The 15,384-nt window shown below is 35.0% G+C and overlaps 1 protein-coding gene across 3 annotated transcripts in view; it reads right to left on the bottom strand.

Moving 5' to 3' along the window:
- The window catches only part of ADGRB3 (adhesion G protein-coupled receptor B3), a 724,938-nt gene that overhangs the window by 311,212 nt on the left and 398,342 nt on the right, over positions 1–15,384 (bottom strand). For all 3 annotated transcript variants that reach the window (XM_047860848.1, XM_047860847.1, XM_047860849.1), the window contains 2 exons: positions 1,897–2,046; positions 1,034–1,109 (listed from right to left, as the gene is read on the bottom strand). In XM_047860848.1, the coding sequence (XP_047716804.1) occupies positions 1,034–1,109; positions 1,897–2,046 (226 nt within the window). The remainder of the gene's footprint in view (positions 1–1,033; positions 1,110–1,896; positions 2,047–15,384) is intronic.

The raw sequence follows: 15,384 nt of genomic DNA, 5'->3' as shown, positions 1-15,384 counted from the left end.
CACATGGAAAGATTTCTCCCAAAGAATCATAATTAGTCACTGCCGCTGCAGAAAACTTAGTTGCTTCCTTGCAAGGCTTTTTTTCTGTTGGACTGAACTCTGATTGTGTTTATTTACAATGCTATTTGTTATGCCCCAGGTATAACTGTACAGATCATTCAGTCTTTCTTCCCTAAAAAGTGGAAGCTTTATTCATGAGGGTGTGAGTAAGAGCTCACAACTCACTGTTGTGTTGAACTAAAAACAAAACAAAACAAAACAAAACAAAAAAAACAAAAAACAAAACAAAACAAAAAAACAAACGATTGGTCTCAGACCTCCTGAAGGAGATGGGGTGAAATGAAAGAAATGGGTCATCCTGAGTGATAGCATCACTACCCAAGTAGGTGTGAATGATGTTTTCTGTGAGATCAGGTAAAGTAGTTAAGACAATAGAGCAAATAAATTAATGTTGGTAGAATTGCTATGTGTAATTGTTTCCTTTAGTGTCTGGGAGGAAAGAAATCAATGGATTTCTTCCAAAAATAGTTCTCTAATTGAACAACAGCATTTTTTCTTAATGTAGCTATAATTGAATATTTATTTAGAAGCAAATTGAGATCTTGTGCAAATGAAGAACAAAGCATGCATTCCCAGTCATGATGGCACTCCTTTAATTTCATGTAATGCTGATGAACAGTACCATTAAGTGCAAATAAAGAGAGAAGACAGATTAATTTTAAAACGACCCATTCTATTACAGAGACTTCAATTTTTTCTTTTTCTTATTTTTTTCCCTCAGTCTTAAGGCAAGTCATGATTAGTTATAAAAGAATTGCAGGGCTATAATCAGAGACCAAAATTGTCTTTTCTAGTTGTTTTGAAGTGCATAATATGCTAATAAGCTGTTCATTAAATTGGTATTTTCTATTTAATTTAAGAAAAGGCTCTTTGTATTAACAAAGCTTGTTTGACTATTTTCATAGAATGGGCTATAATCACATTTTTGGAATAATTTACAAAGATTATAACAGCTTATTACTTCGTAGCTTACCTCAAAGTGGGCAAAATTAGATCTAAGTTTTTGTATAGGACTGCTCCAAGAACAAATACCGATGATTCATCTAATTCTAGAAAGAATGAAATTAAAAATATTAGTGAAACGACAAGAAAAATACTGTCTTATAAAACTTTAATCTGCTCATTACTAGGGGATTCCAGTACTTGCTGATGCAAAGCCAAGTAGAAGAAATGTTTTCTTAACCATGCATGGGACAGATAAGCCCACACACCATACATATTAATGGTAGCTCTAAAAGATGTGTTTTCAGTGGCTTTGTGTCTTATGAAGTAACCTTTCTTCACCAGGCTGAGAGCAGAGGCAGCTGTAGGTGCAGCTAAGGAGCTTCAGAGACAACTTTCTTTTGGAGTTTAAGATATATGGTCAAGATCTCCAAGGTAAAAATCAAGACTACAACTTCACTGTTGAAAGTAGCCATTAATTTTAGAGGCTTCTGAAGATGTTCTTGAAACTTAATTTTTTCTTAAATTTGCCTTTACATACCAAAATAATAACTACAAACCAAAGCAAAATTAAAAATGACTGTAGAAAGTGGTATGTTTCCATACCTCAAATTAAAATATTATGCCACATGCTTTACATTGGGATAAAACTGACATTACTGAGACTTAATTATGTCAAGGGCAGATCTATAATTTGCATTTTTCCATTTTAATAGGTCCTTTCCACCAGTAAATTCAGATTTAAAGACTATGTGTAAGTCTTCTGTATTTACAAAATTAGACCCATGATTGCAGACTAAGTTGTTTAACATAAGCAGATTTGTATCTAGTGTACTATTAAATAACCTTATTAGAAATGTTTTGTTCAAAGTTCAAATTATGTCACATATTTACCTTTTGATGATACAGGAGTAAAAATGCTTTTTGGAATGACTACCCTATCTTCTGAGTTTCTTGCCCAGTCAACCATTCCCTTTCGTCCTTTCATTGGGAAGTTGATGTCTGTTAGAACAGATGCTGCAGGAAGCTTCTGAATGCTAGCCACTATTAGAAAAGAAGTAATAATGTTAACTAAGATCTTTCAGTGGAATCAAAATTGATCAAATTACACCTTGCAATATATTCAAAAGGTTTTGAGCCAAATTATATTTATTAGAGCTACAAAACAGACTTATTTCCTAATATTAGACAATAATCATTAAGGTTGCCAATTCTTTTACTTATCAATTTATATTTCTATTGCTTTCCCCAGGAATCATACACATGGTCAATGGGGTGTATTCTGAGAGCAGCATGTACTGCCACGCGGTTGTTCAGAGTTGACTTCCATTCCAATGGTTATAAGTTCATACTGTGTTTTTTGCTAAGCATTTTGATTAACACATTTGATTCACAGACTGAAATTTGTGTTTATATGTGGACTTTGTTCTCGGAACAAATTTTCTGCATTTACATGTGAATGTCATCTTTGAAAGAAATTTTTCATGGATTAAATGGGGTACCATGAAGGCATGGAAAACAAAGGCATATTACTCTTGAAAACAGAACTGTCATAATCCAACTAATAAAGCACCAGTAATGCTATAGCCACAGAGACAATGTAATATGCAAAAATATTTATCAAGTAGATTAATAACACAAACTTTTTAAAACAGCCCCCTCCATAATTGAAAGTAATAAATGGATACTTGGAGTGTAGAATTGTGTCTTTACTTGCAATAAGTATTTTAATATATATTGAAAAAAGTCATGAATGATATGTTTGGTAATGCCTGAATTTTTTTATTATATCTAACAATTATATATGCACACATATATACATATATACATACATAATAAAATTATAAATACTTAAGTACTTATTGATTATATACATTTTCAATTAATAAATGTAATTTGTACAACTTTTACAGAGGTTCATACTTGTTCTACATGAAAGTTTCAGGTATCTCATGGAGGATTTAAATAGATAATGAAAAAAACTATAGCAGCCATTACAATAGTAAGCTAAAGTAAGAAACCATTCAGCTCCTCATAAGTGGATTTCATTCTGAAGAAACTTGTAATTCAAATCGAGAGAATGAAAATTAGAAATTTAACAATATTAGTTGTATAAATATATTGCAACACTGGCTTAGTTCCAAATTGAAATGGTTATGTATTATCGTACTTTACTAAAGCTCTTTCGGCTATTATAGACATCCATTATCAGCATAGGATGAAATTTCATTTGGCCTGTAATTTGACATAATAAGCTTAAAAAAGGATTTTGCTACTAAATGTTGAAAGAAAGAGGGTGCTGGGTAACACATAAATTAGTTATGGATGTTACATGCTGGTTTTGAATAACAGCTATAATTATTCTGCTTTCTTTAATTTTTCAAACAATATAGTCTTTGTTGTCCATAAATAACCCAGTTCACATGTCCTAAAAGGTCCAAATCCTCCACTGCAATTAGATGGACAGGTCAGCAAATTGGTAGCACATTCTTTCTTGAGGGTCCTATAAGTTTTATTTAATCTGCAAAATTAAATTCATTTACTACCAAATTCCTTGGCTCTCACTTTGGTTTTCTTGATATTTAGAGGAAATTTATTTCACCTCTTTGCTCTAAAAATTGATGAAAAGAAATGAAGATGTTTCTGACTATCACACAATTGGTTTCTGTTATAAGGGAAAATAAAAAAGAGATAAATTGTTGAACCCTGAAGTCTAATAATTCCTCTGTTACTATATTCCTTGGATAGAAAACAAAAAACAAATGACCAAAACGAAGCAGTAACAAATGGAGGAAGCACATTCTTTACCAACTCTATCACTTTATCCTGAATAAGCTCTAGTCTAATGGCATGTCCTTAAATATACAAAAATGATAGAATTAAACGTGCATGCATCTCATATTATGAAATGCACTCATTCTTCAATCAATGGTACACTGGCTATTGAATTATGACTATATAGGTTATATTGTACTTTTGAACACAGTCTAGATTAAACAAATATAAAAATCAATTAGGATCAGCATTTAATTTGTGCAAGAAGTCCTTTAAATTGCAGTCTTGAGCATAGGGAGTACATGAAAACAAACACTTATTCATTGGTTTTAGTAGAAATGTAATTCTTAAAGTAAGATGATATTTTCAATAAATGCATTATAAAAAAGGATATGACTTCATAGGCTGATGAGATTCAAATGTTAGTCTTCAAATTATCAGTGTATACACGTTCTTTAAAATACAAAATATTTATAATATTACATCTTTACCTTAAAGCTACCTAGGAAGATGCCTTAGATGACACTGTGGTTCTTCATGATCCTGACATGATTAACAAGAAAACCCATTTCCATATAGCAAAAATAGTTCAAAGATGACTTTTATTTCCTCCTTCTTTCAGTCCCTGTACCAGACACTTGGACCAATCCAATCCTCAATCTCTTCCCTCCTTCACTGAGTTTGAGTGTCCAAAACCTTTAGGTAAAACTCAGATGCAGTCTTTAGGGAACTGGAAAGCTCAGATGTTAAGTGAATACCAAAGAGGTAGGATTAAAAGTGAATGCTTTAAACTATGCCAAGTTTATACAAATATGTGTCCAGTGCTGACAAAGGAACATAAATGCAAAGCATAAGTGCATAGTCTACACTCTGTTTCTGCAGTAATTGCTGCATTAAAACCAGTCATTGTGGGTGGTTAGATAATAGAGCATCTTTCCTCAAAAACTGAGAAAACGCCTTTCTTACAGAAGATTAAAGTGCTTAGAAGAAACCACAAAGGACACAGTGTCCCTGAACAAATAGGCACATCTTGAATGCTCCAAGAATTATCCTAAATGCACTGTATCGTGTTTTCATTACAACACTAGATTTGATTTCTTATGCAATAAAAATAGGTGACTCATCACTGATAAACCTTGCAGCAAAACCAGCTGCACTTTCATTTTCCAATTTTAAAACTTTCATTTTGAGTTTGGATATGCAGCATAAAATTCCTCCTCATGAGAAAGCATAAGGAATCCTTGCAGACTCTAAAAGCATGAGGTCGGTTTTTTTGTTTGTTTTTGTTTTGCTTTTGGTTCATCAAAGCAGGGTGGAGCTTTGAACCTTGTCCCTGAGGAAAATCATGAGGTTTTAGCACTTTGCCCTAACTGAGGTTCTGGAGAATGGCAACTCTGTCATGTAATGTCATGTCAGGTAATGTGAATGGCCCAAATACAAAAGCTCGGGTTAGTTAATATGATGCAGCAGTTGCATCATGGACAAGAATGGAGGCATGTAAAAGGAAAAGACTAGAGAGCCAAAGTACACCGATGAATGCTGGAGGGATGAGAAAATGGTCAAATGAGGGCTAACAGGGAAAAACCATAGTTTTCCAGATGGCTTAAGTCTGGACTCTGAATCTGGCCTGGGATTCAAATCCTAATATTTTAGAGTATAATATCTTGTTTGTTTGTTTGTTTGTTTGTTTGTTTTTCTGGGCCAGTCGCAGTTTCTCTTTGCTATTTTGTGTAATTATGGAAAGCATACCCTACCATTCCCAAAAGGTTCCTTTTAGAAGATAAATTTCATGTTCATCTTATAAATTGTGCAACACTGGGCATTGCCTAACTTCTTTGTGCCTCAATTTTTTCTTCTGTAATATGGGAATAATATTATCCACCTCACTGAGATGCTGGAAGATGAAACTAGTTACTATATGTCAAGAGGTAAGTCAGATGCCTAGAACAGTATGTGGGTAATGCTGTGTGTTAGCTATTATTTTTTAAAATTTTAAAACATTTATTTATTATTGAGAGACAGAGAAACAGAGCATAAGCATGGGAGGAGCAGAGAGAGAGAGACACACACACAGAATCCAAAGCAGGCTCCAGGCTCCGAGCTGTCATCACAGAGCCCGATGTGGGGCTCGAACTCACGAACCGTGAGATCATGACCTGAGCCGACGTCAGAGGCTTAACTGACTGAGCCACCCAAGTGCCCAAAACACATTCTTTTTTGATTGTTCTTCAGTGACTTTGGCATGAGATTATGTATTTAAAAGTTTATGTTGGTTATCCAAAGGTAGGGATTGCATTTAACCAAAGGTAGGAATTATACTTAAAATAGAGCTCATCCTTTAGTACTTAAATGTGTCACCTAGGGAGCTAAGGTTCCTTCTTACTCATTCTCTTTCCTTCCTTCCCTCCCTCTCTCCCTCTCCTGCCCGCCTCCTCACTCTCCTCCTCCCTCCTGCTGCTTCTTCTCCTTCTCTCTCTCCCCACCTCTATGTCTCTCTCCTTGTCTCCCTCCATCTCTATCTCTGTCTCCATCCTTCTGTCCCTCTCCCTTTCCTTTTCCAATAGAATCTTCCAGAGGGAAGAGGTTGGGTTCTCTGGTTATTCGGCCACACAAAGTCAGCCAGGTAAAAATCTCAGTTGGAAAAGAAACTTACTGCATCCTAGGTGACAGATTCAGTATTGCCATTGCAGCCAAGGCCACAGTCTGCAAAGAGAACTTCAGAAACACTACCCTTATGCAGTGACCTAACTTAGTGCAGCAATTCACATCGTATAAGTGAGTAGCGGAAACTCCCAAACAAGGGAACCTTATCATAAACAAAAGTGTAGATGGATACAGAAAAAGAAGTTTAAGAGATGCCTTAAAGAGGATATTGACGTTTCCAAAATATTTAAAGTTTGCATCATTTTTCATGTTGATTCAGAGGGAACAACTTATAAATTGGGTCTTGACTCATCAATATGAGGAAATTGGCTAGTTATCAAAATGGATTTGCTTGTGGAAAATATCACTCAGTATTACTAGATAGTCACTCCACAGTTTTGATATCCCATACGAAAAATATGGCAGGGAAGGAAGTATGCACTGCATCAGTGTGTAAGAAAGCAACAATTAGTTTTGTTTGTGTACCTAATGCAAGCACAGAGGGGCTGAGCAAAGCCTACATGTAGTTGCTCTGTTGGCATTTAGCAGCTTAAAAAGTCATGGTTTTTATATTTATATAGAAATGCTGAGTGCTTTATAAAATACTGAGGGCATTTGGGAGGGAAAGGAAGGACAGCTGACATTTACTGAATAGTTGCCATGACCTTGGCATTTGTTAGACATTCCTTAATCTATTCAACAAGTATGTATCAAATATCTTCTCTGTGCTAGGCACTGTTCTTAGCACAGCACTTAGGCAAGTGCTTTACACGTGATATCTTATTTAATAGTTAAAAAAACCCTTATTTAATATTTAAAGCAACCCTAGGAGGTGTCATTATTATCAGTATCCTCATTGTTATTATCCCTACATTCATTTACAAATGAGGAAGTAGACTCTGTTAAAGTGGTAACATTGTGATTCAATTCTCAGTTTGCCTACTCAGAAGTATATGATTTTGCACTGTGTGGTGCAGTTTGATTTTACCTAACAAATCAGCAGCAAATTTACTTTGTCTTACTGTAATATTTTTGCACTAAATATAAAAGACAGACATAATAATTCAATAAGAGGAAATGAAGCTATTCTCACGTGTCCAGCAAGAGATCAAAACTAGATACTACTGAAGAATGGTGATTATCAAAAGGGCAAATAGACACGTACTTTAATTTGTCCAGCATATCTTTACGTTCTAACATCTTCATGAAAAATCACATTCCTGTGAGTGGTTTACAGGAAACAGACAATCAAACGGCCAGTTTTGGTTGTTTTTCTCATTACCCTGTCTCCCCCATTTACTCTGTCTCTTTTCCCAAAATGCCAAGATTGGAATGCTGAGAGCCCAAGAGAAAGAACAGGTTTGCTAGAAAGTGGCGTGCAGCCATGACTTCCCAGGAAATGGAACCACTAGGCAGGGGCATCTGAAAGGACCCAGTGCTCTGACAGCACCTATCAGTTCTATCCCGCCATCACCACTAGAGTGAAACATCCCCAAGTCCCAGGACCAGCACACAGAGATTTAGATGAGAAATACTCTTCTCTTTAGGAATTTACAGATTTTTCTTTTTAAGAGAAAAAGTAGGATCCTCTGATTTTTTTTAAAAGTAGACAAACTAGACGGGCAGTCAAAAAAGGACCTATATGGCATATTGAGCATACTGTTTTCAACTTGTTACTTTTTAATGACTTACTATGTATAATGAAACTTTAAATACTTAACCATTTTGCATATTCCTTTCCAGCATCAAAATTAAAAAAAAAACTTGCAAATTACTTGTGAATCATTAGATTCAGACTCTGTTTTTTATCCATTGGCTGCTTTGTATCCAAGCCTGGGAGACTCTGCACAGCAGGGCACATTCTTATTCCTGCTCACAGTACTTTTGCCAGATTTTAGTGCTCTCCATGGAGGACTCCCGTGGCTTTCTCTCAGGTCACCCCTACTTCCCTAACATGTAATCATGCCTATGCACATGGTACATCCATAGCCTACATGTGACTCTCATTAAAGCTAAATCGTCTCAACCAGGAATTGGCAAATTATAGCCCACAGGCCAAATCTGTCCTATTAGCTATTTTTTGCATGGTTTGCAAGCTAAAAATGGTTTTCACATTTTTAAATAATTGAAAAAATTCAAAAGAATAATAATATTTCTTGGCATGTGAAAATTACATGAAATTCAAATTTCAGTGTCCACAAATGAAGTCTTGGAATACAGCCACAGCCATTCATGTACTTACAGTCCAGGGTTGCTTCCATGCAACAATGGCAGGGTTGAATAGCTGCACTGAACACTGTATGGTCCACAATCCTAAAATATTTACTGTTTGGCCCTTTGCGGAAAAAGTATGCCTACATCTGTTCTGGACATATGCTGAAGAGCTATTTTTAAATATTACAATTTACCTTTAAAAAGAAACACATTCTAAAAAACACATGAGTTTCTGTACTTATTCTGTTATCTATTACATGTTCTTCCCACCTTTTCTTTCAGTACTACGCTGAATATAGTGGGGATATTTGAGCTGATTCCACCATTTTTCTTTTAGTTTTCAAAAAGAGTATGAATGAGTGTTTTACAGTCTTACAGAAACAGTCATTTAAAAAAAATGTTCATCTTCTCTACACAAGTAGTTCATGATTTTACTCCTAACATGAATGAAAAATAAAATGTGATATGGTTAATCATTCTCGTATGTATACCTGAATAGTAAAAACAAATCAATATAGAAATTTTTTTAGGAAAGAAGTTTTCCCTCTTCTCCCAACCAGTTAAATTAAGAACAGAATTCCTTCAGAAGAAGGATCATCAGATGATAATCAACTCAGTATTGAGACAGAGAGAGAGAGAGAGAGAGAGAGAGAGAGAGAGAGAAATATTTTGTACATGCAACATTATTAACTTCTTTCTCTTTATATACACACATATGAATGTGTGTGTATAATAAGAAAGTTTTGACATTTAAGGGACTTTCAGTATTACTAGTGAAGAATTAAGGACCTACTAGGAATTAGGCACCAATGCAGGCAGCAAACAACTAAAGCCAACAATTCAACGACTTCCCAAGATAGTGACTCATCCATTCCCAGAAAAGTAATAGCAACAGACAGTGCTAAGAGGTGAAAAGGGAAAAGAGATCATTGTAGACCGAGAAATTCATTCTGGAAATTCATTCATCCAACAAATCTCTATTGAGCCCTGAGAATATTCTAAGCACTATTTTGATACTGAGTATTTAGCAAGTGAACAAGAGACACAAAGTCTTTGCTTTTAAATAGCTCACAGTGGGGAATACATGCAATTAGTAAGGGAACAAACAATTCAGATGATGCTAGATTGAGAGAGGTGGCATAAAAGAAATAAAGGATGAGATGGAACACGCTTGGCTGAAGAAAGCTTCGTTGAAGAGGTACAGTCTGGGCTGTGGTTTGACAGTTAAGTATGGCAAAGGGAAGAGGAAACTGCCTATGCTCTGCGAATCTAGAGCCTGAAAAAGGTGTGTAGTGTTTCATACATATCAGAACAGTAGCATCTGGGTAGGAGGAATGACATGAGGCTTTAAAGGCATGAAGCAAGGAAACTTAATATGTCCTAGAGATATAATAACATTTCTAATAGGACAGAAAGGTTTAGGCAGAGAAATAGGAGAAAAAGCAAAATAAGATATTGTAGGCTAAGGGATCTAGAGCATGGTCAAATTTAGAATTTGAAGATATAATTAGATGTCTTCTAATTAGAAACAGTAATTGACAATGTGGACATGGATAAGTCCTTCTAAAGAGAGAATATAATGAGCAGATTCATTTATTCAGCAAATATTAATTGAGCACCTATTACATGCCAGGCACAGTTATGGGCACTGAAAATAAACCAGTGAACAAAAAAGTCAAAGTCTTCACCCTCAAGGGACTGGCATGATATCTGGGATTGGTGTGTGTGTGTGGGGGGGGGGGGGGTGGATAAAGACAAGGAACAAATACAACTAGCCAGAATGTCAGTAATGATAAATGATATGATAGATAATGAGTGAGGTTGAGAAGGTTTACTAAATAATGAAAACTTCTTTGGTAAGCTGGCATTTTTGCCAACATCCACAAGAAGTGAAATGGTGAGTTATGCAGATATTAAGAAGATAACAGGAAAAAAAAGCTGAGAAATGTAGTTTAGGAAAGGCTCACTTTAGGGGGTAAAGAGAAATAAACATAGAAAGACATAAAAAATTATGGGGTGCCTGGGTGGCTCAGTCAGTTAAGCGCCCTATTATTGATTCCCGCTCAAGTCATGATCTTCTGGTTGAGATATCAAGCCCCTCATCAGGTTCAGTACAGAGCATGGAGCCTGCTGGGGATTCTCTCTCTCCCCCTCTCTCTGCCCCTCCCTTAACCCTTTCAAAATAAATACATAAAGTTTAAAAAAAAGACACCAAAAATCAGTGGAGAGAGAGAAGAAAATTGCAATCATGAACTAACTTAAGAATGGAGAGCTGCATTTTAATAAGGAGAAAATGGCTTTATGAGGGGTCAAAGGTTTTATAAAGATTATGGAGAAGAGCCATTGGTTTGGTTTTAAAACAAAATGGAAACAATACTCTAAGATTAGTTTCAGGACATGATCTATTGTAGAGGTTGGTAAACTTTTTCTATAAAAGGCTCAACAGTAATATTGTCAGCTTTGTGGGCCATTAGGCAATTACCCAATTCTGCTGGTATTATATGAAAGCAGCCATACACAATTCATAAATGAATGGTCATGCAAGAAAACATGATGTTTAATCATGTTTAATTGTCTTCTGTGATCAGTATTGTATTTTTTTAATTCAACAAATGTTTATCAGGCAGAACTCTTGATTTCCTACCACCAAACCACTGTCTTCCCCAGTGTCACTCACCTTAATAGAAGGTGCCACCATTTATTCAAATGTTTAAACCAAAAACCTAAAGGTCATCTTTACTTATGGTTTTCCTTTGCCTCCTATGACATCCATTAACACATGCTCTCAGTATTATTTCTAGAGCTAGAACATGTCTTAAAACCCTACCCTTCCCTCCATCTTCATTCCAATACCCTCTAGAAACCACCAGAATCTCTAACCCAAATGAATTCAAGAGTTGCCTAACTGGCCTTCTTGGTTCTATTCTTTTCCCCTGAATTTATTCTCTCAGAAACCAGAGTTATCTTTTAAAAAATATAAATGAGATCATGTTGTTCCCTTTCTTGAAATAATTCAATGGCTTGCCAGTGTTTTTGGAATAAAATCTAAATCTTATACAATGGCCTACAAGGCCCTGCATGGGTTGGCTTCTCTCTCTGCAGTCACATTATACATGGCTGCTTGTTTACTGACCCAGATCAAGTGGTACAGGTCTTTTCTTTTCCACCACAGGGTTTTTCCTTTCTAACGAGAACATTATTTTCTATTCTTATCCTTGAGTCTCTGCTAACTTGGTCTGTTTTAACTGCCCTAGCTAAAGAAATTCACCACCACCCCTTCCTTGCCATTGCTCTCTATTATATCATCCTGTTTATTTTCTGTATGGCCCTGCTCACGGTTAAAAATTGTCTAGATCATGTAGACTTGTTTATTGTCTGTTTTTTTATATTAGATTATAAGCTCAAAAAGAAAAGGCATTTTCTCTATTTATCATTGTATGAAAGGATCCTAACATACAGTAGGTCTGACACAAGTCCTCACATATTTTTTTATTTTTAATGAATTTAATTTTATTTTTAATGAATAAGGTCTACCAAAGACTCAATACAAGGAAACAGGGTACAATGTGATCACTTTGTGCCCTGGAGACAAAAAAAAAAAGATCTAGTTTTCCAATTACTTTGTGATCTTTGGCATGATATTTAATTGCTCTTCAGTTTGACCATCTGTAAAAATCAATAGCCTTTCATGAGGATTAGTTGAAGGCAGTTGGTTCATTCCCTGTACATAGTAAGACACAATATATGCCAATTCCCTTTTGTCCTTTATCTCAACCATTCTCTGCCTTGGGTAAAATATGGTAGAAGATCCAAAATTAAGAAAAGACAAAATCCTGACACAGAAAGAGATTACAAGGGAGACAAGAGATTACAAGAGATTACAATAAGACATTTATTTCACATAAATATCTTAAATATGAGCCAAATAGGTAATAAGAATGTTTCCTCTGAACTCCAAACCTGTCTACTGAACTACTCAATTCACTGTCTTCAGGAATCTTAAATGTAGCATATCTGAAGCTTAACTCTTGATTTCTACTCATCCAGCATATAAATATGCTTTCAGTATGTAGTCTTCCCCATATCTATAAAGGGGACCTCCATCCCACCCTTTCCCCAAGACAGAAAATGGGAAGTTATCCTTGACGTGTTCATATTTTCATCCCCAGAATTTCCTTCATCATTGTGCTTGCTGTTTCTCTTCCAAAACACATCTTAAAGTTGTCTTTTCATCTCAACTATCTCTACTTTGACTGCTACACAATAATCCATCAAGTCTTTAAATTAAAAAAGTCACTATATTCATTGCTCATTCTTGTGCCACTTTACACACTGCAGTGAGAGTATTTCTGAAGCAGAGTTGAATCATTTTACTCCCCAGGGAGTTCCCATTACACTTGTATAAAATACAAAATCTCTCCAGGGTCTCCATGACCTGGTATTTGACTTTCTCTTCAATGTTATTGCATGACTTGTCCCATTTACAACTACTCTCCAATCACAGTTGCATTCTTTCATTTCATACCAACCCCTCCCTTGGTTAATTGTTATTCAACATCAAGTCTTGGCTGAATGCCAAGAAGAACTTTCTAGCACTGAGCAACTACTACCCCCATATCTAAGTTGGAAATCTTGATAAGTCTCTATTCATATCATTTACCACAACTTAAATACATCTATGAATTTATTTATTTATCTATATGCATTTTGGTTTTAAAAGTTTTTATTTTCCATTTTTCCTTATATAATAATATAAATTATATCTTCATTCATCTAATAAGATTTAAAAAAATAAACTTATTTATTTATTTTGAGAGACAGAGAGCAGGGAGGGACAGAGAAAGAGGGAGAGCGAATCTCAAGCAGGCTCTGCACTGCCAGCACAGAGCCTGATGAGGGGCTCAAACTCCTAAACCATGAGATCATGACCTGAGCTGAATGAAGAGTCAGATGCTTAACTGACTGAGCCATCCAGATGCCCCATTTATCTAATAAGTTTTATATTTAAAAACCTAATATCTCTGACTTCACTCATATGAGGACTTTAAGAGACCAAATAGATGAACATAAGGGAAGGGAAACAAAAATAATATAAAAACAGGGAGGGGGACAAAACAGAAGAGACTCATAAATATGGAGAACAAACAGAGGGTTACTGGAGGGGTTGTGGGAGGGGGGATGGGCTAAATGGGTAAGCGGCACTAAGGAGTCCACTCCTGAAATCACTGTTGCACTATATGCTAACTAATTTGGATATAAATTTAAAAAAATACAATTAAAAAAAACTTAATATCTTCCCTACTAGAATGTAACCTCCATAAGGACAAAAACCAGATATATTTGGCTCATCTTTTTGTGCCCAGAGGATAACTGGTATTTGGCAGGCACTTAATAACTATTGATTTGATATAATGAAAGAAGAAATGAAGAGCAAAAGACTAATTTTAACTGGGGAGGGGGTACTGGGCAAGGTTTAGCACATGACTCTAAAATAATATAAGAACAAAGAGGTGATTTCAAGTTGTTTGTAGAATTTTGGCCACTTCATCTTATCAAAAGGAAACCATGAGCCTTATGCCTTTTTCAAAATAAGAACTGAGGTTAGACATGTGTGCCTCACCAAATTTAATTTTTTGAAGAAAAAGGAGGAACAAATAGCAGTAACAAGAGACCATCTACTGAGCAGTTAAGTGCCAGCAATAGTGTGTTACCTCACTTGGCCCCTTGACACACTCTGAACTAAGTACAGTCAATCCCATTTTGCAGACTAGTTTTGGATCATTATGTTGCAAAAATGTTCTTTAGTCCTAATGGCATGATGGTAAAGATTCATGAGTTCACAATCTAAACTAAACAAACTAAAGAATGACTGGTGGAAAAAAGGTCTTACATGAGCTCTATATTTGTAAACATCATTTCTTTCCTGTAAGTTCAGAAAACATTTTGGTCTTTGGATCTTAAAACCAAAAAACAAAAAAACAAAACAAAAAATCCCTAAACAATAATTTACACCTCCTCTCCATACACATGCATGCACAAACACACAAAAATACACACCCTGGGATTAAACTGAGTGCTCTATTTCACTATAACTTACATGTAGTTTAAAAAGGCATACCAGTTACAATTTTCTTTCATCTATGTGGTTGAAATTATACTACACAATATATTTACCTTTAAGAAATTTACACAGTAAATAATTGTATTCCATATTTCTAATATGCTACGATATTTTTGAAATATTATGGATTTTTAGAATAATTTTAAAGACATTAGAGGTTACCTTAATTAGTAAGAATATTATTATATTTTAGAAAAAAATTTTAAAAAGGAAGGAGTTAGGCAAAGTTAATTAATTGGGCAGAGAGTTTGGGGAAAGTAAAAGGAGACTATCTAGAAAAAAGAGAGGTAATGATTGATGCTACCAAATAACAAAGACAGATTCTTCAAAAAGAGGAAAGTTCATATTCCAAAAAGTAATAAAGTAGCCCAAGTGGGTGTTGAAGTTAATTATTAAAACATTTTGTAGTGGCAAAGAAAAATTTTTAGCATCTTTGTCTAAATTAATATCCTTCTATATTCCTACTGCATTTTAGAGCCCTATTTCAATGTATCAGGCTTTGATTTCAGAATATATATATATGGATATATACCAATTATCCAATATAAACTATTCCCTTATGAATTATTTAGTCCCTACAACTATAACATTCTATTTTGTAGTTATTAGCTAAACCTTAAATAAAATAT

Source organism: Prionailurus viverrinus, chromosome B2 (assembly GCF_022837055.1).
Source record: "Prionailurus viverrinus isolate Anna chromosome B2, UM_Priviv_1.0, whole genome shotgun sequence".
NCBI lineage: Eukaryota > Metazoa > Chordata > Mammalia > Carnivora > Felidae > Prionailurus > Prionailurus viverrinus.
This window is presented reverse-complemented; position numbering and strand designations above follow the sequence as displayed.